The 24,126-nt window shown below is 60.2% G+C and overlaps 1 protein-coding gene across 5 annotated transcripts in view; it reads right to left on the bottom strand.

Moving 5' to 3' along the window:
- The window catches only part of PRDM16 (PR/SET domain 16), a 309,142-nt gene continuing 285,016 nt past the window's right edge, over window positions 1–24,126 (bottom strand). Inside the window, exons 9-17 of one of the 5 annotated variants that reach the window (XM_066374857.1) lie at window positions 22,442–23,852; window positions 20,023–20,110; window positions 17,038–17,210; window positions 16,334–16,411; window positions 11,189–11,358; window positions 10,813–10,987; window positions 6,587–6,823; window positions 5,238–5,415; window positions 1–4,039 (exon numbers count right to left, since the gene is read on the bottom strand). In XM_066374857.1, coding sequence (XP_066230954.1) covers window positions 3,905–4,039; window positions 5,238–5,415; window positions 6,587–6,823; window positions 10,813–10,987; window positions 11,189–11,358; window positions 16,334–16,411; window positions 17,038–17,210; window positions 20,023–20,110; window positions 22,442–23,852 — 2,645 coding nt within the window. In that variant the 3' untranslated portion in view covers window positions 1–3,904. The remainder of the gene's footprint in view (window positions 4,040–5,237; window positions 5,416–6,586; window positions 6,824–10,812; window positions 10,988–11,188; window positions 11,359–16,333; window positions 16,412–17,037; window positions 17,211–20,022; window positions 20,111–22,441; window positions 23,853–24,126) is intronic. The other 4 variants (XM_066374858.1, XM_066374859.1, XM_066374860.1 and 1 more) reach the window with 4 other exon arrangements.

Below are 24,126 nucleotides of genomic sequence, written 5' to 3'. Positions count from 1 at the left end.
ATCAGTGACAGAAAGGAATTCAACAAAAAACTGGAATGGAAAGGAGGAAAGGAACGCTCCTTGGAAGTATAACACAAGAATGTCTTAGTCACAGTATCGCTCATTGCTACAGAGACACAGTTTCATGGCTTTTGATACCCGGTTGCTGACCTCCAATGACCAGGAGCAGCTGCGTCCTCAGGCCCCAGTAGGGGACAGGGAGGTGCCTGGCTCCCAGTACGTCCCCCCACACCCCACCCCGACCCCCGGGGCAGCAATGCAGGGGTGTGCTCTGGGGTGGCGCTACCCCCTCTCTCCTCCCCCAGGACAGCACAGTGAATACAGCTCAGTAGATTTCAGTCACTTGGGCAGGGTGGACGGGGGGCAGGGGGCAGGGGACCACAATCCAGTGCTTTGAGGCAAACACACGTGATATGTATTTCGGCAAGTGCTTTGCAAACGGTCACTGAGGGGGCAGTGGGGACAGGGCCAGGCTCCAGGGCCATGGAGTGGTAGGATCGATTGAGGCTGGACAGGATTGGCTGTGCTCTTGGCCTTGTACAGGGAGGCCACATGGCTGGGCGGTTTCTTGGACTCTCCCCGTCCACAGATCGACACTCCACTCCGGGGTGTCAGGCCAGCTGCAGAAACACGCACCCCTGGGTTTGCATCGGGAGGGCCTCTGGGTCCCACTTATGAAGGGTCTGGCTGGCCAAAGAATCAGCAGCCTGTGTGCCCTGTCCCATGGTCTCAGGCATGACGACAGCAGGAGGTGTGGGTGTCTGCAGCTGGGGGCCGAGGTCTGAGGGATGGCGGACGGAAGGGGGAGGAGGCCTCCCTCAGAACTTCCATTTTGGGGTGAGGGTCAACTGTCCAAATGAGGGAAACAGCTGAGGCTGGACCGAGGGAACCTGGCCCTGGACGAACCTGGCACTGTGGGACCCTTGGTTTATAGCCCACAGACACAGCGCTCCGCTGGCCCTCCAGTGCCCCGGCTCATTTGTGCGCCGAGGTTGGGATCTTGAAACTGTCCAGCTCAGCAAGGTTCCCGGGGCCTGAGCAAGGGGCCGGAGAACAGGGAAGGTGGCCCGCTGAGGTCCGGGGCATGCCGACCTTTGAGGAAATGCTTTACGAACACATAGGGCACAGAAAATAAGTGCTCTCTGACAGGGCGTCCAAGGACAGATCCCCCCACCCCTCCAACCTGTCAAGTGCTTGGGCCCAGGGGCTGAACAGTCAGGATAAGCTGGCCTTGCTCTAATTGTTCTCAGGGGGCAGGGGACAAAAACATAGGCCTTAAAATGGGTAAATGGGGACTCCTGGGGAGGAGGAGCAGTGAAGGAAAGAGAAGTGATGATGCTTAGGGGGGTCGGCCGGAAATGACAGAACGTGACAGTTAACAGAGACCCAGGGGTGGACAGCCAGGGCAGCCCTTGTGAGCCCTGTGATGGCCGAGGACAGACACTTAAGCGTTCGCCCTGGTCCAAACGCCTACTTCAGACAGGGTCAACATCACAACATCGCAAAAGAAAGCACACGCCTTGTTCTTTCGCAGAAGACGTCATATGATTTGGGCTGACAGAAACGCGGTGTTTCTATCTGAAGTTGGCTTTTCAAACAGGTCCCATCCAGAGCAAGGGGCAGGTGGGAATTCCCAGCCATGCCCAGAGGCTCCGGCCGAGGAGAGGTCACCGAGACTTGTGAGGAGGTGTGAGCGGTTGTGTTTGCAAATACTGGTGGCCGGGGCTGGCTCTTCCAGAACGGGACGCCCCCACCCCAGGGGCCATTTTCCAGCCTGCAGGTGTGTGTAAGTGACCTCAGTGTGCACCAGGGCGGATCTCAGTCCTGGTACCTTGTATGGCACCGAAGGCTGGCATCACCTTCAGGAGCCTCCCCACTAAGGGTCTCCAGGGTACAGCAGGACCCCCAATGCCCACGCAGATGACCTTCTGTGGCCTGGAGCTGCCGTACCACACATGTGCAGGGACACAGCCAAACGGGCGCTTCCTGCCACCCTGGGGCCAGTGCGGAGGACACGTCCACCAGGAGATGCGACCCACACTGTTTTTAAGGGCAACTTGGGCAATTTTTCCCCCCTCTCTCATTGGGACACTATTACTCTCTCTCTCTCTTTTTTTTCTGCCAAACAATAAAAGAAATAAATAAAATACTTGTCTCCCATGCAAATGCAACTGAAAGTCAAATTTAACAAAAACATATGATTGTCTGGAGAATGGGCAGCTGTGACGGCAGGTTTCGTGGGGGTGGGGGTCGCGGGTTATTTGGCACATTGAAAACCGCCCCACTCCCTGGTTCTCGGTCCCGCAACACACAACCTTATTACACGGGTTTTGGTCCTTCACTGGATACTTATATTAACATCATTTCTTCACAATAAGAACGTCTAATGCCAAAAAAAAAAAAAAAAAAATACTGTTAAGGAAGAAATAAAATAAGAAAAGAAACAAATTAGAAAAAAAAAATTACAAGTTATATACAGATTAAGGTCAATTCCATCAGGGAAAAAAATTATTATTTGACATTGGCCCCTATGGGAATAATTTAAAGCCCATGAGTGGAGAAGTAGACTGGTCCCCCAGGGATGGGGGCAGGCACCGTCCCCGATGGGGCTGTGCTATCTTCACTCTTTGCCGCAGGTCCCCCAGGTCCTGTCAGGGGGCATCCTTTGGCCCAGTTCTGAAGTCGGGTCCGCCTGCCCAGGACCCATGCAGAGAGCAGAAATGGCAGCTGTGTCCCGGATCCCGGAGCTTGGCGGCCTGCGCTGCAGTGGGGGTGGGGTGGGGGTGGGGGTGGGGGACAGGGAGTGCTGCCCACGGCTGCCATGGGTGTGCCCACCTCCTTCCCTTGTCCGTCTGACGGGGTGGGTGAGGTGGCAGCTATAGACCCTGCCTTCTGTAGAGTGGAGGTGGGTGGGGAGCTGGCCCGGGGGGAGGAACACAAGCAGCCGGGCCCACCTCTCCAACCTTCCCATATAATTGGGGGGGTGGTCTTGGGAGGAGCCACTGGAGGAGGGCCACGGGCACGAATCACATGTCACACAATGACAGGCACATCCAGTCCAAGCCTCGGGCCAGCCCAGGACACCATAGCTAAGAATCCTTGGTACAGTCAGAAATGGCTCACAAGCGTGGCCCCACACCCTGGACGGCCTCGGGGCCACCAGCGCCACTGTAGCTTTACAAATAGGGTCAGGGATAGAAAAACTTCTCCGTTATCTACAGTATAAAGACCACAACCAACGCCCCAATACAGTGCAGGTTCCCGGGCTGGCTTGGCTTTGCAAATAAGCTCCAATTTCAAAGCAATTGCAAAAGTACTTTAAAAAAAAATTTTGCGAGTCCTTTTTCAATTTTTCTTTTCTTTCTTTTCTTTTTTTTTTTTAAAAAATACTGTCTATTTTTAAAACCACATGCTTAAATAGACTCTGTCGTCAATAAGATTACCAAAAGGGTTATTCTCGTCATTTTCACTATAAAAATCATTGGGGCCATCTTCCTTTCCTTTCTGTGCCCGGAAGTGGCCTTGGCGTCCTTTTGGGGTTGAAATCCTGCCCTTGCCCGCCAGGCTGACTCCACCAGGCTGTTCCCATGGGCTGTGCCCATGGCCACGCTCTGCGCCTGTCCTGAATGGTGTCTTCTAGACCAGTCCTCAGAGACGTGAATTTGATGACTGCTTCGGGGACATCTGGTGGCTGAGTTGTCATTGGAGAAATTGAGTGAAACCAAGGGGGGGAGGGGCGGACACAGAGGAGTGGTCAAACGCAGGTGACCAGGGGTTCTCCCTGGCTCGAGGCCATGCCGGTGCCCGAGGACCTTGCCTCTACCTTCCACAGCTGGGATTTCGGTCGGGACATGGGGCTCGAGGTCACCTGGAGTGGACTCTGACCTCAGCCCCCCTGGGCCGGTCAGAGATGGTTGACGGGGTTAAAGGGTCCGGACTCAGGTGTGGTCCCCGCGATGTTCAACCAAGCGTCCAGGGGGCTCTGGGAAGAGGTGCGGAGAGGAGCGTCCTCGGAAAGGGACAGCATCATTGCATACGCCTGGCAGGGGGAGAGGACACAGGACAGGACAGGCAGGTGAGCGTGTGCACTGGGGTCTTGTAGACAGCCCCGCCGGCTCCGTCTTTGCCCCTTCCCTGCCTCCCGCTGCCCCTGGCCTGCTTGGATCCAGACGGCAGGGGACAGCGGAGGTGCCAGGGGCCGACCAGTGAGGACAAGACCTCCCCCCTCCCCCCCCAGCCCAGCCTGGAAGAGGGAGACAGGGCGCAGCAGAGGGGAGCTAGGACACCATGGCCCCGGCACAGGGGGTTCTCCTGGCTTCTTGGAGTGCTTGCTCATGGAGGCACCTTCCCACCACGCCCCCTGACTTCTCTCTGCCTGGTGACCAGCAAGCACTGCAGGCAAGCGTGAGCCTTGGGTGGTCATGGCTAAGACCCCATCATAAGAGCGAGTCCTTGCTTTGGGGGACGCTTGTGCGGAGGACCATGGTGGCAGCAGGGCTGCCTTGGGGAAGTGACCGTGAGGCTCTGTGTGCTGGCCCAGAGCACAGCTGAGACATTCACAGGACCCCCTTCTGCCACAAGCCACAGGGTCCGTGGGGCTGGGGCCACTGTGCAGGGTGAGGCTGCTGGGGCACCCTTGTCTCACTAGAGTTAGCACTCTGGACAGGATTAGTAAAAAGACAGAGACAGACACACAGACAGCTTTGCTGAGACTCGGTGGGATGCAGAGAACTGAGCGAGACCACGCCCCTCCGCAGGAGAGGGCTGAGAGGCAGGGTCCTGTGGCCGCCTACACTCAGGAACGGGGACAGGGAGCGCCCAGGGCCATGCCTGGTAGCCTCCCCGGCCTTGGCCTTTTCACAGCTCCAGCTTAGAGTCAGAGCCCTCCTGACGGGCAGCGTCCTGAGAGGAAGTCTAGGCTACCAGTCCCTCGAGCAGGGGCATGAGGGAGGGAGGGAGGGAGGCCAAGGCGGCCAGGTGCTGCGAGCTCCCACTGGGGACGAGCAGACTCTGACCTCCTTGTCCCTGAGCACTCCAGCTCACGTCCTGCTCTCAACCTGTCCCTGCCTGCTCCTGCTGCAGAGACGTGGTGGTCCTTGGGGCGTCTCTCTAGCCCGGTGCAATGGGCACAGGAGGGTCAGTGGGTCCCGGCTGCCCCCAGGCCAGTGTGGGGTGGCCACACGAGAGGTCCCGCCTGGAGGAGGTGCGGAGGAGGGGTGGGCTCTGCGGATACCTACCTGGTTCTTAGCCTGCCTGTACAGGGTCTGTTTTAAAGCCTCAGAGTCTAAGGTGGAATTAAGGACATCTTTAACGTCAAACGCTTCCTCAGCTGCTCTGCGCAGATCCAGCCCCTTCCCAAAAGTCGACATCGGCTCCAAAGCTAACAGGCCGCCCGCTTGCTGCTGCTCAATACACCTGCACCAACGACCGGGAGAGGGGCCTGCTGTCAGCCGCCTGCCTGATGCCCCACGGCCGGCTCTGTGCCTACATGCATGCCACAGTGTCTCCACAAGCCACATGCACAAGGAGACAGACACACGGACACACGGATACCAGGATGGAAGCCACACGGATGCAGGAGATAGACAGAGGACCATGGAAGGGTGAGTATGTGCACAGGCGTTGCAGGCAGCAGGCGGGGTGCCCGGGTCTCTGGGGACAAGGAAGGACAGAGAGCGAGGCCTTGTTCCCCCAGGACTCTGGGCAGGTCTGGGGGAGCCCGAGGCCCCCGTCTCCCTAGGGGCTCTTAGAAAGCTGGAACTGTCACCGCTGTGGCAGGAGACAGCCAGCACTTGGGATGTGGGGAGAATGGTTCTGGTTGGCACAACCTCTAAAATGGGGGTTCAGCCAGCCCTGGGACCATAGTGCCCGCACACACACGGGAGGCCAAGCGCTGTTTCCCAGGCCGATGGGCAGCGTGCGGCTCCAGTGCTGAACCAGAGATGTCCGAGCATCTGGGACCAGCTCACTTATGCCTGCCCCTCTGCTTCCAGGTCATGTGTGTGTGTGTGTGTGTGTGCATGCATGTGGGTACATGTGCATGTGTTAATGTATGTGCACACGTGTACACACATAGGATGTGTGCAGTGCATCGCACGAATGCATGTGTGTGCACGAGCATATGTGTTCATGTGTGCGTGCACGTGCGTACATACATGCGGGACTGTGCAGTGCATTGCACAAACACTTGTGTGTGTGCATGTGCATGTGCATGTGTGCTCATGCATGTGTGCACTGCATTGCACAAATTTATGTGCAATGTGTTAATGTATATGCACATGTGTACATACATGTGAGATGTGTTCAGTGCATCACACGAATGCATGTGTGCGTGCACGTGCATGTGTGTGTGCATGTGTTTGAGTTTTGAATGGCTAAGCTCTGATCCTTTCCCCAGGCCCTGGCCCACAGGCAGGAGCCCCTGTGGTAGAAACACCCGCAGGGAGGAGGATGACCGGCAGGGGTATGGCGGGCTCTTGGCCAGTCTGAGAGAGAGTCACTCTCGTGACGCTCAGGTCCCTCCCTGGCTGGGCTCCCGGCACTTGCAGCTGCCCTCTGGCCATGACCCATAGAGACCGGCACCCACCTTCGGGGATGGTCGAAGCCCACGGCCAGGGCAGCAGGTGTCTCCTCGTCCTCCTCGTCCTCGTAGGTGCCCTGGGGCTCAGGCGCGGGGGACACGTTGTCATCCTGGGACTTGCCTGCCAGGCTATCGTCATCTTCCTCCTCCAGTTCTTCCTCCTCTTCCTCCTCCCCGTCCTCCGGCTTCCCACTGGCTCGGCCCGGACACTGTGGGGTGTCGTCCAAGTCCTGCACTTCTGGCCTGCAACGACACGGGCATTGGCCATGTACCCCTAAAGGCTGGGGACTTGGCTCCAGGGAGACTCTCCCCCCACTGCCTTCCCCCTGGTCCTCCCAGTGCCTTTGAAGAAAGCCTGCCTTTGTGGTCACAAAAACCCTGAACTGGGGTCCTGGGTTGTCCCCATCCTCCGTTTAGCTAGCCCAGAAGGATGCTGACTAAGCATGCGACAGGGGATGGACAGGGACCACTCATCGGTGGGGGTCCTGCTATGTCGGGATGGACACTGGGTGATTCAAGTTAAATGTGCATGTCAGGGGACGCCGTGGCCAGCATGGCGAGGGAGGGGGTCCTGCTGCTGCAGCCAGAGTCAGCCACTACACAAGGGACATCGGCGGGCAGGTTTGCCAGCCCAGCCCTGACTGACACTGCTTCTTCAGCCAGCCTTGAGGACACCCACATGTGGGGATGGCCCAGGGTGAGTGGCCCCTTTGCAGAAGAGTTTGTTTCAGAGACAAATTCCTAGGCTTGTAGACCCCTATGGCTACTCCAGTCCGGGCGAGATTTTTCCACGTTGGGTCCTCGTTATTAAAAGGACAAGCAGGCATGCTGGATGAGCCCCTTGGCCCCGGCTCTTCTAAGAACTCGTACGGCCGACAGGAATCTGTCCACTGTGGTCATGGGATACACGGGTCCTCCTTTCAACCTCAGGGAGGGAGGCATCCTCTCCAATGACCACCGACCTCCAAAGGGGAAGCGTGTCTAGGACTCGTCCTTGTGCAGAGGGGCTGGGCTGGGGACCTCGATGGCTGGGCTCCTGGCCTGCCCGTCTTTACTTCTTGTCTTCCCGTGAGAAAGACTATAGACCCTGACGCCTGACCTGCCTTCTGGGATGGGCCCGGCCCAGCATGTTTTCCTGTCACTGGTCACCGGTGCTGGGCACTGGGCACTGGGCACATGCCCATCACCACCAGCAGGGAGAGTTGTGTAGCCACGTGGCATGGCGGAGATCAGTCCTGTCTCCCTCCCTGGCTCTCTGTGGGTGACTATGGGGAGGTCTTGGCCCCTCGGAGCCTGTGCCCCCTTGGCGATGTGAGAACACCCCCCTGCTCCCGCTCTCCGCCCAGGCTGAGGACCAGATGGACAGGCAGGAAGGAGCCATCGCCGCCGGGACTTGGATTATCTTCAACAAATAACCCCGTGTGTCCTTTAACCAAACCTGAACGCCCCGGCAGTTTTATACTTGAACCCCCTGCTTGCGGGCGGGGACCACGCTCTATTTATCTTTGTGTCCCCCTAGTCCCCCAAGAGTGTCTGCTCCTTGGTGGGAGGCCTGTCCAGGCAGGAGCACTCAGCTGGGAGGTCCAGCAGGCACAGAGTGTGGAGCCCGGTGGGCTGGCATTGGCTTCAGACAGGCAGGACACCGGGACAAGCGTCCAGGTCTCCAAATAGCTGCCTGGAGTGTATGTGTGTCCCGGGGTGGCCGTAATGTGGCTCCACGGACAGGGCTTCAACGGCAGGGACCTTCTCTCCCAGTTCTGGATCCTGCAGTCCCCAGTCCTGCTGGTCCCCGTGAGCCGTGGGGGAACCCCGCCCAGGCCTCCCCTAGCTCCTGCTGGTCCCCGTGAGCCGTGGGGGAACCCCGCCCAGGCCTCCCCTAGCTCCTGCTGGTCCCCGTGAGCCGTGGGGGAACCCCACCCAGGCCTCCCCTAGCTCCTGCTGGTCCCCGTGAGCCGTGGGGGACCCCGCCCCGGGCCTCCCCTAGCTCTTGCTGGTCCCCGTGAGCCGTGGGGGACCCCGCCCCAGGCCTCCCCTAGCTCCTGCTGGTCCCCGTGAGCCATGGGGGAACCCCGCCCCAGGCCTCCCCTAGCTCCTGCTGGTCCCCGTGAGCCGTGGGGGACCCCGCCCCAGGCCTCCCCTAGCTCCTGCTGGTCCCCGTGAGCCATGGGGGAACCCGCCCCAGGCCTCCCCTAGCTCCTGCTGGTCCCCGTGAGCCATGGGGGAACCCCGCCCCAGGCCTCCCCTAGCTCCTGCTGGTCCCCGTGAGCCATGGGGGAACCCCGCCCCAGGCCTCCCCTAGCTCCTGTTGGCAGCCGGTGTCCGTGGCGTTCCTTGGCCTGTAGACCCATCACCCAGCTCTGCTCCACAGAGACGTGGTGTCCTCCCCGTGCATGTCTGTGTCCCTATTTCCTCTTCTAGAAGGATCCAGTCACATGGGTTACGGGTCCCCCAACTCTCTGAGGTCCCATGGGCCAGGACTCCGACTTGTGGCTTTGGCAGGGACACGCTGTAGCCCATGGGTTTAAGGGGCTGCGAGGCGGGGAAGCCCAGCAGGCCTTGAACTGTCCCTGACGGTCAAGACGAGGGAACTGGTTCTGAGCGAGAATCAGTCACGGTAACACTGGCCCGGCAGCTGCTGGTGACCCAGCAGTTTAGGCAACTGTCTGATATCTGTCAACCGAGACCGTGGTTTCCCCCTACCAGCAGAGATGTGGGGCATCTCCTGCCAGGCCCCGGGGCTTCCTGGAAGAGGCCTAAGCAGGACAGGCCATCCGAGGGCCTGGGTTTGTGATGGGCTCAGCCTCCCCTGTCTAAGCCTCACTCACTCCCGCTCCCCTGGGCTGTGGGGGAAGTCCTGGCAGAATGTCTGCATGCAGAGGTCAGGGGATAGGATGGTGCCGTCCCCTCTGCCCTTTGGGGACAGCTCCTCGGTCTTCGTGGGTCTTGTGGAGTGTCCTCCTTGCAGCCGACAGCCAGCCCTGCCACGGGCTCGGAGTGTGGGGGCCTTTCCAGTGGCCCTAGGCCCACCCCCACGGTCAGCCCCATCCCAGAGAGGATGCTTTCACACATCCTTGTTGGTTCTTTGTACGGCTTTGCCCTGGGCACAGGGAGCCACATTTAAGGGATTATACGTAATAGCTGGTTGTGCCCTGGGTCCCAGCTATGGGGCTCTGATAAGACCTGGCTCCAGGTGCCCGAGTTTGTGACTTCCTCTGAAGGTTGCAGAGGGCTGTCTTCCCGGTGACCCCAACCTGTGCCCTGCAGGCACCAGTGACGGGAAGATGCTGCCACCCTGGAGGAGCAGAAGGGCTCCTAGGGGACTTCATCTCCTGGAGAACTCTCCTCACTTGCTAGAGGTGGACAGGGAGGACCCTGGGCCCCGGAGACCACAGAGCTGCAGCCCGCTGGTGGCCAGCATGTGGGTCAGTGGTCTAGGTCTAGAGCAAGGACTCCACTTCCCTGGGCCTCGGTTTCCTCTCTACAGAATTAGGGGCTCGCCCCTGAGGCTTTGCAGGCTCCGGAATGCCTCTGGTTCTCTGACACCAGCTTTCTTCCAGAGAACCTCTCCTTGGGGTCTGAGGTGTCCTTGTGGAAGGTGGGGGGACAGGGTGCTCATGACGAACCCCATGACCTGAGGTTGTACAGAGCACCTTCCTCTTTCTCGAATCCAAATTCTGCCATTTTTCCACTGCTTGTGTGTGTGTGTGTGTGCATGTGCATGCATGCACGTGTGTGGTGTGTATGTGTGTGTGTGTGTGTGTAAGGGGCAGCAGTCCTGTTTGGGAACCTTCAGTGTCTGGGGATAAACCAAAGTGTCCTCGGGTCTCAGAGGCCAGTAGGACCGTGGCAGGAGCCCGCCCTGCACTGACACTTGGCTGCACATGTGTGAATGCTAAGGCCCAACGGTGCCGGCTGCCGGGGAGGCCGGTGTGCCGTGTGCTGCTCTGGGAGCAAACCTGCGTCAGCACCCTGTCCAGATAGAGAGACTGGGGCGGGGCGGGCAGCCCTTCCCAACACGCCCCCTCCAGACGGCAGCGCCGGGGCCTGGTAGGTGTCAGCTGCAGAGCCTATGGGCCTCACCTTCGACTGTGGGACATCCATCCAGATGCACCTGGGGCAAGTGCTGGGCTGTGGGGGGCGCCCGGCGCTGGGCTCGGCCAATCCGGGGCCGGGGGGGGGGGGAGGGGGCTGCGGCGTCTGCACAATCCTGCGGCCCGGGACGGGTTTCTTACCGTTTGTCTGTCCGCGTTGACGCTTGGTTCATCTCGCTGTTGGCAATAAAGTTTCTGATCTCGGAGAAATAGGAATCTTCCTTCTCATCTAAAAGTGCGTGGGTGTCCGACTCGGAGGTGGGAGAGGAGGCGCTGGTCCCCAGGTGGTTCGTGAGGACCCCGGAGTGCTGGCTCACTGTGTGGACAGGGGCACCCGAGGGGGGCCCTCAGCTGAACTGCTCCGCCCCCCCAGCCCTCCCTCCCTCCGCTCTCCACCTCCCATCTCTTCCCACCAGCCCATCCTTGGAGTCCCCTCCCTCTCCTGAGATGGTCCACCTCCCCCCGCACCCCGGCCGGACCTGGCGAGCTGCCCGCAGGGGCGTGCCCACGGCCCCACCTGGCACGTGCTCGTGCTCGTGCTTCTTCAGGTGCCTGTCCAGGTTGGTCTGCTGCCCGAAGCAGCGGCTGCACAGGTGGCACTTGAAGGGCTTCTCTTTGTTGTGGATGTTACGCACGTGCCGCTGCAGGTTGGAGGAGATGCTGAAGGACCGGTCACAGTACTTACACCTGCAAGACACACGCGTCTCAGAGGAGGCCCCGCCCGCCCGCTGCAGCCTGCAGGGACCCCGTGCCCCCTGTGGGTCCCGCGTCCGCCGTGAAGGTGGTCATGGCGAGGCTGTGCCCAGAAGCAGATATCCCATGGATTGCACTGGGATGTGTCCCCCAGCTGGTGGAGGGGGACCCGGTGGGGTCTGTGGCCCTGGGTATGCAGTGCTCAGAACTCTCCAGTGTCTCTGTCCTCCCTGGGGTGGGGTCCCCCTAGCACATTGACCCCAGACCTGGCAGGTTTATCCTGGAGGGTGACATGCTCCCATCAGCCTCAAGGGGGCAGCATCTCACCACAGAAAGATGCTCAGGTCAGTCCTGGGAAGGGGAGGCCCATAGCCAGTTTCCTGCAACTGTCCTCCCTGCAGACCCCCGCCTGGCGTGGGAGGGCGGGACAGCTGGGCCTTAGTGGGTCCTTGGACCAGTCCCATCTCACCAGGGGCCTCAGCCTGACAGCCCACCAATAGGGTCTTGGGGGCTGCCCCAGAAGCTACTTAGTGTCCTTAATCTGAAGGGGGGATAACCCAGCTGCTTCCAGGCCACGTCCTCTATAGGGACCACAAATGACCATACTGTCCCCCTTTCCAACAGGTGTTCCCCCGTGTGCCCCACTAGGTGGGCACCGCCCGCAGCCACAGTGTGCAGTTGGGGAAGTTAGAGGACACTCCTTCCAGCAGGAGCTGCAGTCGCATCTGTGAGAACATTCTCCTGACATTCCGAGGTTATCCCAACAGATTGCCTCAGTGCCAGGAACAGCCACGACAGACAGTCTGAGATGCCCGCATTGTGATGGGGACCTGGGGCTGTGAGGCCCCCAGGGGGTGGGTTCCTCATGCACGCATGGCTTTCATGACTACACTCGCAACCCCCACAAAGAGTGCAGAACAAGACACCCCAGCCAGCCACACGGAGAGAGCCAGAGCTGAGAGGGGCGGCCGCGGAGGAGCCTACAGCACGGGCTCTGCGCCCACCAGCACTGCCTCCTGCTGGTGGCCAATGGCTCAGTGGCCCCTGACGGGCACTCTCTCCTACTCTGCATGCCCGGCTGGAGTCGTATACCTGTATGTATGTGCACTTGTGCAGGTGTGTGTGCATATAGTGCATGTGTTAGTGTTCATGTGTGCCCATGCACATGTGTACATTTGTGGGTGTGCATGCATACAGTGTGTGTTAGTGTGCATATGTGTGCTCATGCACACACGGGCACATGTATGGGCACGTGCATGCACATAGTGTGCATGTTTGTGCATACTTGCATGCTCATGCACATGTGTACACATGTGGGCACACACACAACACATGCATGTTAGTGTGCATGTGTACACACGTTGGTGTGTGCACACACATAGGCATGTGCTAGTATGCACATATATGCTCATACACGTGTGCATGTGTGGGCATGCACACAGTACATGCGTGTTACTTTGTACTATGTACATGTGTCTCCTTGTACATGTGTGCACATGTGGGTGCGTTCAGGGTATGTGCACACCTGTGGTGCACAAACAAGTGCTCCAAGTCTTCAGCACTCCTCCAAGGACACTCTCAGCACCCCCCCTTTTTCCCTGACTGTCACTTCTAGACTCAGGTCCTGCTCCTCTGGGCGGCTGCTCAGGAAGGACCCAGTGCAAAGCCCTGCTGGGCCCAGCCCAGGTAAGGGCATGTACCCCTGCCTACCCAGCAGCACGCCCCAGGCTGAGCTGTGCCCCCTGCCTACCCAGCAGCACGCCCCAGGCTGAGCTGTGCCGGCCCTCGGCCTCGGCTGTGCTCACAGGCACAGCGCTCCCTTCCTTGTTTCTTTCGACAGGCCCCCCGAGGGACAGTGTGTGAGGCTGGAGCCACGGGGCCCTGAGTAGGAAGCGGGGCTACAGAGGAGCTAGTTCACAATGCTGGAGAGCAGGGCACCCTGTGAGGCTCCCCGTCCAGCCTCTGTGGGGCTGGGGAAGGCTGGGGAGTGGTCAGAGGGGGGCCGGGGGCACCCCTTCAGTGGGTCACAGAGAGTCCTGAGTGGCCCTTCCGAGTTCTAATCTAAATAAATGGCCCAGACACACAAGTCTGTTTGAAATTTAGGGGAGCAGTGAGCCCAGGGCTCGAGGGAGCAGGGTTCTGCAAGCAGCTGGGATTTGCATTGTAAATAAGCTGACAAGTGGCGACTGAAATTTATGGCGGCACCGTATAGAATAACACCACCGAGCCCCGGCAGGAAAGAGGGCGCAGAGGGGCGGCCCCGGCAGTGGCAGCATGCTGCCAAGGCCTGGAGGGGACCTTGCTGTGGCCCTGTCTGCTGCCACCCCGGGAAGCCAGCCACAGTGCACACAGCATGGCTCAGGGGAAGGGCGAATGGCCCCGGGCTGCGTCCTCCCTGGGACCCGCAGGGCCACAGCATCCTCGGGAGAAAGGCTGGTGGTAGTTGTGAAAGTCAAGGTAGAGAAAGTAAGAGAGAACTTGAAACCCAGCCCTGAAAGCAACACTAACAGAGGAAGAAGACACACGTGGGCCTGGCATGGGCGTTCGGCTTCATGTGGATGGCAGGACGGGAGCCCAGGAGGGACCAGGCAGAAGGAGAGGCGTGTGTCCTTGGGTGGGAATCCCAGGGCCAGCTCGTGGGTCTCACATCCAGAGTGTGACTCAAGACTGAAGGCCCCGCCGGACATACCCCAGAGGGACCCCGAGGCCGGTGGCCAGGGCCGGATGAAGAAAGCAGTCCCCCTCCATCCAGACTCAGTTTCCATCTTTCTCCCTCCTGAGCTCCGCAGGCTCTGCAGGCTAGAGCTGCGAGAGGCAGGTCTGCGGCTCCTAGGCTCCCGCTTCTCTCTAAGCCGGGGGAAGCCGTGGGCCGAGGATGTCGGGCCCGGCCAGGCTGGGCTGGACCGGGCAGGAGGACTGACTGTCCTTCCAGGGAACATATCAGTCACACTGAAGTGTCTTTCTTTCCCCACTGCCAGGCTTTGAAATACTTTCTGAGTGATTCTGGATGCTCTGGGGTGAGGACTTTAAAGGCAGCACATCCCAGGGTTGCCTAGTTTGATGATTGGGTCATCCTAGGCAGCCGGACCGGCGGATGGGCGAGGGGACGTTAGTTAGCTGGCTTCCCTGGTTAGTTAGCTGGCTTCCCGGGTGCACACGCAGCAACCCACATGGGCGCTGGCCCTGGGGGAGGTGATGCTCACGTAGGCAGGTAGTGGGTGGGCTGTTTAATTAGCTCCCCACCCCGAGGGGTGGGAGTCCCTTTCCTTGACGAGTTTCTGCGGCAAACGTGCGTATTTTCCTTTTTCTGATTCAAATCCTCCCAGTGATCAAAGCCAGCCCAGTGATGTCACAGGGGAGTCACACCCCCATCTCCTCATCACAGGGCTGCCTCCAGCCAGGGAAACTCAGGCTTTGCAACGCCAACTTTCAAAGCAATTGCTACAGAAGTTGAACCCCATGGATTGGAGCGAACGAAAGAAATCAATGATAATCAGAATTTTCTATAAACACGGCCCGACCCCTGGGGGCAGTGGTGGCGGGGGTGGAGGCAGGCTCCCACGTCGAACACTGTCCAGAAGGCGGCTCTTGTTACAGTAAAAACATGTGGTGGGTGGGGAGCAGACCAAATCAATCTCTCTGGGGGCTAGCCTTTGTTAAATCATAATTCACTTTTCAGGGGACAGGGGGACATGTGTGGTGGGGGGCTGCGACCGTGCTGACCAGGTAAGTGGTCAGGATTGGGGGCTGTCCTTTATCCAGCCAGCGTAGGATGTACCCCTTGATGGCTGGGGATGCTCGTGATGTCTCAGAGTGGGCATAAGGACCACAACACCAGCAGGGGTCCCAAGATGTCACCCTCCCCAGGGATCTCTCTCTCTCACACACACACACACCCACACACACACGCACACACACATTTCCAGGGCTAATGGGTGACTCCAAGCTCAGTGTGGCCAGATGTAGGAATCTTATGTGACCAACTTAAAACCATGCCAAACTCCTCATTTCTCATGCCAGCCATTCAGCAGACACATCCCAGAAGGACGTCTCGTTATCTAAACCTGAGTGTCCCCAGTTCACCTCTGGGTCACTGTCACCCGTGGCTCTTGTCTAAAATGCTGACTCCTAGGCTCCTCCTCAGGCAGGGTTTCTGAAAGCCAGGATTTGCCCTCAGCCCTTTTTGTGCCCTATGAAGGTCCCAGGGACCAAGGGGACAGAGCCATACTGGTAAGCTAGTGAAACCCTGGGCTCAAACTCCTGGCAAGTCATGGGCATCTCTGACCCTCAGGTTCCAAGTCTGTGAAACATGGACTGTGGTCCCACTTGTTGTGTACAAGACACGCAGTGGTTCTCACGCCCCCATGTGCCGTGTGGCCACATTGCTGCCCAGCATTGAGAGGGAGGTGGCGTGCAGACCTGTAGCTTCTGTCTGGGGCTACCATGGGGACCGGACATGGGGAGTGAGTCCCTCAGGCGCCCCCAGCCTGGGCTGGGACCTGCATTTGCATGAGGCTCCTTCCCACCGTCCACCCTGCCTCAGGCACCCGCCCTGGTCCACTTCCCAGAGTCGGTGCCCTGGTCCACTTCCCAGAGTCGGGTCAGCCATGCCATTGTGAGATGAATGCAGTTGGCCTGAGTGGAGGGTGTGGCCAAGGCGTTTCCAACAGAGGACCCTCGGGCCCTGGCTTCTGGCTGATCCTGCTCTGAGCCCCCATCCCATTGGACACCCCAGGGCAGGTGGGAGGGCTGCTCCCAGCATTGTCCTCTGTGGTTAGGCCTGTGAGCCTTCCGGCAGCCTGCTGGGCACCTCCTGCCTAGTGTTTACAACATCCCAGGGCACTGGATGGGGGTGGGGGGAGTCAGGACGGAGAGGTGCAGGGAGTGACAGGGAGCAGCAGCTGGCTCTCCCCGGCTGCCCTCAACGTGGTCAGGAGTCTCCCTCTCCCCATGCCAGGCGGACTCCCACCTGTACGGCTGCTCTCCGGTGTGCGTCCTCAGGTGCCTCGTGAGGTTTGCAGATCGGGGGAAGATCTTCCCGCAGTACCTGGAGGGTGGGGCGGGGCAACCATCAGTTAGAGTCATGCTGGCACAGCCTCTCGTGCCAGGTGCCTGCCTGGGGTAGCCCCCTCAGATTTGGCATCTTGTCCCCAAGGTCTACACATCCTGAATTTCAATGTCTCCTAAAGTCCTTGGGGTCCAGCTGAGTTTTACAGAGAAGCCACCGGACAGAGGGGCTGTCCTACTCTGGCCCTCTTGGGCCATGCCCCTCTTCCAGCATGATCTCAGACCTGAAGCCCCAGGGTGCAGAGCTGGCTGGGACTGGCTTGGACAGGCAGGGGCAGCTGGGGACAGACACAGGGGTCTCTTCCCAACACTGAGACTTCAGTCCCTGCCCAGAGCTGCAGTTAAACATTGACCAGCACGCCCTGGCCTCGGGCTTTCCGAATTCCAACTGGCCAGGCCAGGGTGGCATTTTTCTTTTAGCTCACGTGGACATAGCTTGGTGGGAGGCAGGGGGAGGTCCACCCTTAATGTGCAGATTTGAAGATAATAGACTGTTTATGGCTACTTTGCTGGGTTTTTCCATGGTTTTTCCAGTGCGGTGTGTCACTGGTAGCCACCTCACCAGGGCTCCCGCCCAGTCCTCAGGGGCTCGCCGCACCATCTCACCTGCATGTGTATCGCTCCTTGCCCTTCCTGAGGATGGGGTCTGAGAGCGTCGGGGGCGGGGACCGGAAGTTGAAGGGGTGGTGGGGGAGGGGCTGCAGGGAGCCGCCGGAGTCTGCCTTCATGGCCGCGAAGCTCTCCAGCTTCTCCGTCATGGTCTCGATGGCCGACATCTGCTGGCAAGAGAGCGGGAGAGGTTGGGGGACCCCTCTGAGCAGTCTCCTCTCTTGAAGAGTGTGGACCCACCCACCCCATGGGCATCTGAGGGTCCACAGGGAGAGAGCACAGCAGTGGGCCAGGCCAGAACCAGGAGGCTATGTGCCCTTGGGTCATGATGGGAACCAGATAGCCTGTGTCTTCTTGGCCCCTGGGCTGGCTGGCTTCTTCCACTGTCTGTGGCCAGTCCTGCTCTTGTCCTTCCCTGGGGCTCTCATTTCAGGCCATGGTCAAGGCTGTGGGGGCCGGAAGTGGCCTTCAGCAGCCAGCGCCTCTGCGTGGTGTGGAGCACACAGTGAGGCTGACTGCAGACGCATCTGATTATACACCCTCTGATGTTGAAACAAGCCAGCTATGCCCCGCTGCCTTGACCCCTGGCCAGCACTCCTGTGTCTCTAGTTCGGGTGAAAAACAGAAATAGATCTAATTTTTATATAATTTCTTGAGTCTTGAAAAATTAAGACAACTACCTGAATCTCAGGTGATAACACAGATCATGGCCTGAGGCACCACTATCACCACCTAGTGGCAGCAGGCCAAAATTGCAGGCAAAGTACTGAAAAGAAATTTAACCATCTGAGATGAGACACTACTAATTGAGGGTCAAGAAGACAGTGCCAGCGTCCCATGACATAGGACACGGTGACATGGGAAAAGGGAGCTGCCTCTCTGCTCCTTGGGGATGCCACGGGTCTGCTCAGGAAGGAGAAGGGAGTGTGGCACTGGGCATTCCCATGTGGTAGGCAGAGTTATAATCAGACTGTGCTTGTCCCCTGAGTCCTGGGGGTTTAGGGGCAGGAGAGGAGAGGAGGGCATCCCTAGAGTGCCTGCTATGAGCCAGGCCCTGTGGGAGGCTCAGTGGGCCTGGGTAGGAAGGGCTTTTGTTATGGCCAGAGCCCCTCGGGGTGTAACCAACTGGTTACAATGAAAACACCCAGAAAGGGGCTAACAAATAGAAAATGGCATCCTCCCAGAATGGCCCAGGCCACCCGTGACCCTGAGCTGCCACTTCACCGCCATGTCAGCTCTGCCCAGGTGGCAGGACTATGGGCTTTTGCCATCCCTGGGGGTAGGAATGCACTGCTTTGGGCTGCCTTCTCTGTGCCCCCTGACGGACAGGTGGGAACTGCCCCTTCAGCTGCTGTCTAGCCTCCTATGACCCCCTCCCCCATAGAAAATGGGGTCCCTGGGACACAGACTGCTGCCCACCTGCTTCCAGGCTCAGTGCTAGCCATAGTCTTGGAAGGCTCTGGAACTCCACTTCCCAGACACCCCAGGACCACCTGAGGTGGTGAGGGGCCACAGCCTGGCAGGACCTCCTCACCCTGCAGCCCGGGGGCTGCCCCACCTGCAGGCCGGTCCTCAGAAACAGAAGGCCTTGGTCATGTCCTGCCTGGATCTGACCAGCACAGGCTGATATCGTCCACAGTAGTGACCCGCACTTTGTAAAGGCCTCAGTTATCCAGCTCGGACCATTTAATTAGGAGAGTTACTGAAAGAAGTCATCTCTCATCACTCCACCCAGCCAGCCAGCTCTGGGCCCACAGGCAGGCAGCAGGGGTGGCTGGTCCCAGCTGACGGGAGGGACAATGGGCCTCCCCGCTGGGTCCTTCTTCCTCAGGCCGGGGCGGACCTGGCTGGCCTGCCTGCTCCGCCTGGGCAGAGATTCCCAGCCCGGTTCCCCCACAAACACAAACACAGGATGCGCCTGGCCGGCTTGTCAGCTTTTTCCAGCCCATCACCAAGAAAATCGGGAGAAGTTGTTAACCAAACTCCTTGGCCCCGGCCAAACAATGGGAGGCTCTAAGTTTAGCTGTGAACCCAGGCCGGGCACTGGTTTCACAACCTGGGGTGTGTGTCCAAGGCGGGAAGCCCCAAGAAGGAGAACAATGCCCCTGTCTGGAGTCTGGGTCCAGCCTGGACCGCAGATCAGGCCCCACGACCCTCGGGGTGGTGGGGAGGGGGCCTGTGGCCCTGGGGGACCTGGCTCCCTGCAGTGAGGACAGGTGAGCACCGGGCAGGGAACTGGGGAGACTCTGCTCTGCCCTGCTGCTCACCCAAGCGCCGTCGCCTCTCTGTGCCCATCCCATGGGAGGCCAAGGCCCAGGCAGAGACATAAGTGCCCGCAGGCCTGGCAGGATCTGTGGTCACCACCCAGGCTTGGGTGTTCCCCTTCCCAGTCCTAAACTCCAGTGTGGCAGATGACCTTGCTGACCTCTCCAGCCCCCGGGGAGGACGCTCCTCTTGCCCCCGCCTCCTGGGACCCTCTGCTTGTCTGCTGCTCCCGCCACCTCACGCCCGCTCTGGTCCTTCTACACATAGGCCATCCCTTCCTGGTCTTTCCGCGTCAGCACCTCAAGGCCCATGCACCCCAGAAAGGCCTACTTCTGTCCACACCTCCTGATGGGTCCTGCACCTTGCCCCTTACATCCAGAAATTCTTGGGTTCACTCCCTCTGAGCTCCGCCCACCACCTCACTGAAGTTCATCCCCCACAGCCTAAGTCAAGGGTCGGTGGGCCCCCTGCGGGCCTGGGTCCTCAGCTGCTTCCGAGGTACCCACAGCTGGATGTCCCCCTGGAAACCACCCTCCTTCCCCACCTGTTCCAGCCCTTCTCGTCCTGCCCAGCCCCATGGTGATGCAGGGAGAGAGGCCTGGGCATCTGCTAGGCAGGTGGGGAAGCTGCGGCCAGCCTCAGGGGTGTGGCTGGGCCTGGACAAGACCTTGGGGCTCCTGCTCCCCCATGGAGCCCAGCCCAGTGCACGGGTCTCACCTGGGGATGGAAGAGCAGAGGGGGCGGCCGTAGGAACTTCTCTTTCAGGACTCCCACAGGGTCTGGAACCTTCCGCTTCTCCACCCTGCTGGACAGCAACACAGAGGGTTACGTACCCCCCCAAGTGGCCCTGCCTGGAGGCTGCCTGTGGCCTTTACATCACAAGGTAGGGACCTTGTCACAGAGGCTCTGTTTCTGTGGTCCCCAGATTACAGACCCTTTCCCGACGGCCTGCGGATATCCATGACGTGCCCGGCCCATCGCCTACGTGAGCCTCCTGGCCGGCTGGCCAGCTGGCTGCTGAGCCATTGTGACACTCCTCCCGTGCACCCTGTCACCGTGCCCCATTCTGGGCCCCTCTGAATCTCCCCAGTGTCGCCCCACCCACCCCAGATGCAGGTGCCCACGCATGTGTGAACACTCAGTGCCGGGTTCTGGGCTCTTCTCTGGAGCCCTCTCTGCACCTGCCTTGCCCTGGGGCAGCCCTGTTGGGGGTCACAGCAGAACATGCAGCACACAGGAGGCTGCCACTGACACCTCGACTTCCCTGTCCCTCCTGGCCCTGGGCACGGACCACTTTGCCTGACCGGTGAGTGGTCAGAGGGTCTCACCCTGGGGAAGTCATCACAGCCTCCTCATGCAGCCAGGCAGGTGGAATCTACCCCAAAACTTGTGGCCCTACGCCAGTGACAACCTGGTTAATCACAGAACGAGTGGAGGTGGTGCCCCCTCTCATCCCAGGTCCCCCTCTCTGTTTCTCAACGACGCCTGCCTTCGCTTCCCCTGTGGGGGCTGAGATTTAACCTCAGCCTTGGGGAGCCTTGCCACCTCTCCACATGCAGATGCGACCCCTCTGAACGAGTCCTGGGCCAGCAGCTCCTGGTCCGCTCCTGCCAGGGCCTTGCTCACTGCCATGCTCGCGTCACCCGTACAGGTGACTCTGCCTCCCCGGGGACCAGCTGGGACACTGACCGCAGCAGCAGGACAGGGGACAGCCATAGGAGAAGAGGCCAAGAACAGAGAGACTACAGAGCCACCCCGGGAAGGCCAGGGGCTAGAGTATATCACCCATAACCCCATGGAGACCCCAGCCGGTCCGGGAGGGGGAGGGCAGGGGCCGCATGGAGCGCTTTGGGAAAGGGGATCCCCTTCCAGAGGAATAAACTAAACCTCTGGGCGCCGCCATGCGGGTTGCTAACTGGCTGGGAGGGCTTAACTGAGGCTCTGGTCAGAGCTGTTCTGTGTCTGATTTGGTCCCCTGAGGGGACACTGTAGGGTTGAAGGCTTGGGCAGAGGGGAAGGGGACCCAGATGGGAGGAGAAGGTAAGGTTTGTCCCATCTCTTCTTCTGCCTTTTGGATGGTCCTGTGTCACATGGTGGCCCCACCAGGATGGTGAGGGGGGAACCTACGTGGGCGCTGGTGGGCAGAGTGGGAGAGTCACCCACCACCTCTTTGTTGGCACCATTCCCCGAACCTGATCTCTTTTCTCCCAGGTGTCCTGCAGGTCTGACCTCACCTGTACAGCCATCCCAGGCCCTGGCTGGCCACTTGGGGGTGGGGATGGGGGTGAACAGCAGGCACAGGGGCCCTCAGGGGGCCACACGCACCCTTTTCCCCTGACCACCAGTGCCTGCATGCACATGCGTGTGCACACGAACTTCCCGCACACAGTGGTCTGGCCCCTGCCTGCAGCTCAGGGTCCATCCCAGGCTGCCCACATGCACAGCCACCTTCTCAGGGCTCAGTTGGCAGCTCCTGGGACCCGAGTGAGGGTCAGATGCCTCCCACCTAACAACGCCCGCCTGGACCAGTCTGCCCAGAAAATGGGGACAGGGGTTGAGTCGGCCCCTCACTGGGAAGGCTATCAAAATAAAGGGAGGCTGCTTTTTTGCAAACCCTTCAAAGCTTCCTCTCCCTCCACCCCCTGGGGATAGGGGGCTCCTTGTCTGCAATCCCTGGGCCACCAGGGACCCTGCGCTGGGGCTGACAGCAGCTGAAGGGAAGCAGAGATGCTGGGAGCAGAGAAAAGGGTGAGTGAGGGTCTGAGTTTCGGGGGTGGCAAACAGAGCTGGTCTAGAGAAGACAGTGGTGGGGGCAGAAGCTTGGGGGTGGGTCCAAGGGCAGACCCAGTGGCTCTCAGCAAAAGGGGGCTGCGCATGTCCAGGAGCTCTGCCCTGGCCTCCCCAAATGGCCTTGGCCAGGTACCGACCCCCAGACCCAGCCAAGCCAGGTGTGGGCCCTGGCACAGACCCCCCCACTCCTCGGGCTCAGGCGCCCCCTGGAGCCCGCAAAGGCAGAGGGACAGACCTCAGGAAGGGGGACACACGCCAGCCTCACTGTGGACGCCGACCTCTCCCCGCCGCTTGCCTGCATGGCGGCCCCCTCGGGAGCACAGGTGAGGGCAGGGCATGTCAATACCTGTAGATGGGGTCCATGAAGAAGGGTGACGGCTTAGCGTAGTGCAGGGAGGGCTGCTGGGGCAGCTGTGCCGGGCAGGCCTTGGGCAGCCCCTCGCCGGCCCCCAGCTTGCGCTCCCCGTAGACGTGGTTCTTGCGGGGCTCCCGCCCCCCGCCGTTCTGGCTGGCGCGGACGCGGCTGCCGATGCTCAGGTCCAGCGGCTGCTCCTCCCCGGACGCCGGGGTCACCTTGGCCACCGGCAGGATGGGCTTCACCTCTTTGGGTTTGGTGGTGAGGTCGAAGGGGGACTCGGCACTGGGACCGCCCACCTTGAGGGCATCCCGGGGCGACTTTGGCTCGGCCTTGACCAGCAAGCTGTGGGCCAGGGTGCGGTCGGTGAGGGGGTAGAGAGAGTGGGGGAAGTCCGGCAGGAACTGGAAGGGGAAGACGGAGTGGTAGGGCAGGGCGCCCAGCCTCTTCTCCTGCACGCCCATGAAGCCGGGCCCAAAGTACTTCTCCGCGATGGAGGCGATGGCCTTGATGGAGTCGCCGGCGGCGGCCGAGGCGGTCAGCAGCTGCTCCTCGGGCGGCGGGAAGAAGGAGTGCTGGGCGTAGAAGACGGGCACCTCGCCCATGCTGTTGGGGGCCCCGGGGAGCGCGGCGCCACCCCCGCACTCGGGCTTGCCCTCGGCCGCCTTGCTCTTGTCCTTGGCCTTGTCCCGGTCGCTTTCCACCTCGCTGTCCAGGTCCGAGCCCGTGCCTGTGGTCGTGTCCAGGTCCGTCCCCGTTGTGGTGTTGATGTCCTCGAAGTCGCTTCCGTCCGACAGGTCGCTGCTCCGTGTCTTGAGCTTCTCGGCGTACACGTCCCCCAGGTGGCCCTCGAACTTCTCCTCAGGCCCCGCGGCCATCGTGGCACCCTGGCCACTGTTTCCCACAGCGGAGACAAGGGGCAGGGCCGGGTTCCCCAGGGGGCTGGGGAGCTTGGCGTCCTGGGTGTGGTTCAGGGGGCTCTTGAGCAAGGGCGTGGGAGGTAGCAAAGGCGGCCGGGGGTACAGGGACGGCGGGAAGATGCCTGGGAAGCCTGGAGTGAGCGCGGGGAAGGCCGGTGGGGCCGTCGAGAAGGGCAGGCTCCCTGGGTGCGGCCTGGAGGGGAAGTACTCGTTGAAGCCCAGACCTGTGTGGTTGAGGTTGGGGGGCGGCTTCGTCTTGTCCAGCAGGGGGCTGGGGGTCAAGGGCAGGCCTGGGGAGAAGATGCCGCCTGGCGTGTAATGGTTCTTGCCCTCGCAGAAGCGCCGGTGCTTGTTGAGAGAGGAGGTAGTGCTGAACATCTGCCCACAGTCCTTGCACTTGATCTGCGTGCGGCAGTCCGCGTGCATCCGCTTGTGGCGGCACAGGTTGGAGAACTGTGTGTAGGACTTGTGGCAGACCTCACCTAAAGCATCCGCAGAAAGCAGACAAACACGCTATGAAATTACCGGGAAAACCCTGGTGGGGGGTGTGGGAGGAAGGACGTGTCTAGCCCCAGTGATCGCAGCAGCCCATGCATGTATGTGTGAGCATGTGTGTGCATATGTGCCTGTACGTGTATGTGCAAGAGTGCAGGTGTGCTTGTGTTCATGTGAAAATGTGTGCATGTGCATTTATAGGCACAAGTGTGTGCATGTCACGCACAGTGCATGTGTGCAAGCTGTACACATGTTTGTATA

The sequence above is a fragment of the Saccopteryx leptura genome, chromosome 3, assembly GCF_036850995.1.
Source record: "Saccopteryx leptura isolate mSacLep1 chromosome 3, mSacLep1_pri_phased_curated, whole genome shotgun sequence".
NCBI lineage: Eukaryota > Metazoa > Chordata > Mammalia > Chiroptera > Emballonuridae > Saccopteryx > Saccopteryx leptura.
The sequence above is the reverse complement of the archived record's forward strand: the minus strand, read 5'-3'. Positions and strand labels throughout refer to the sequence as shown.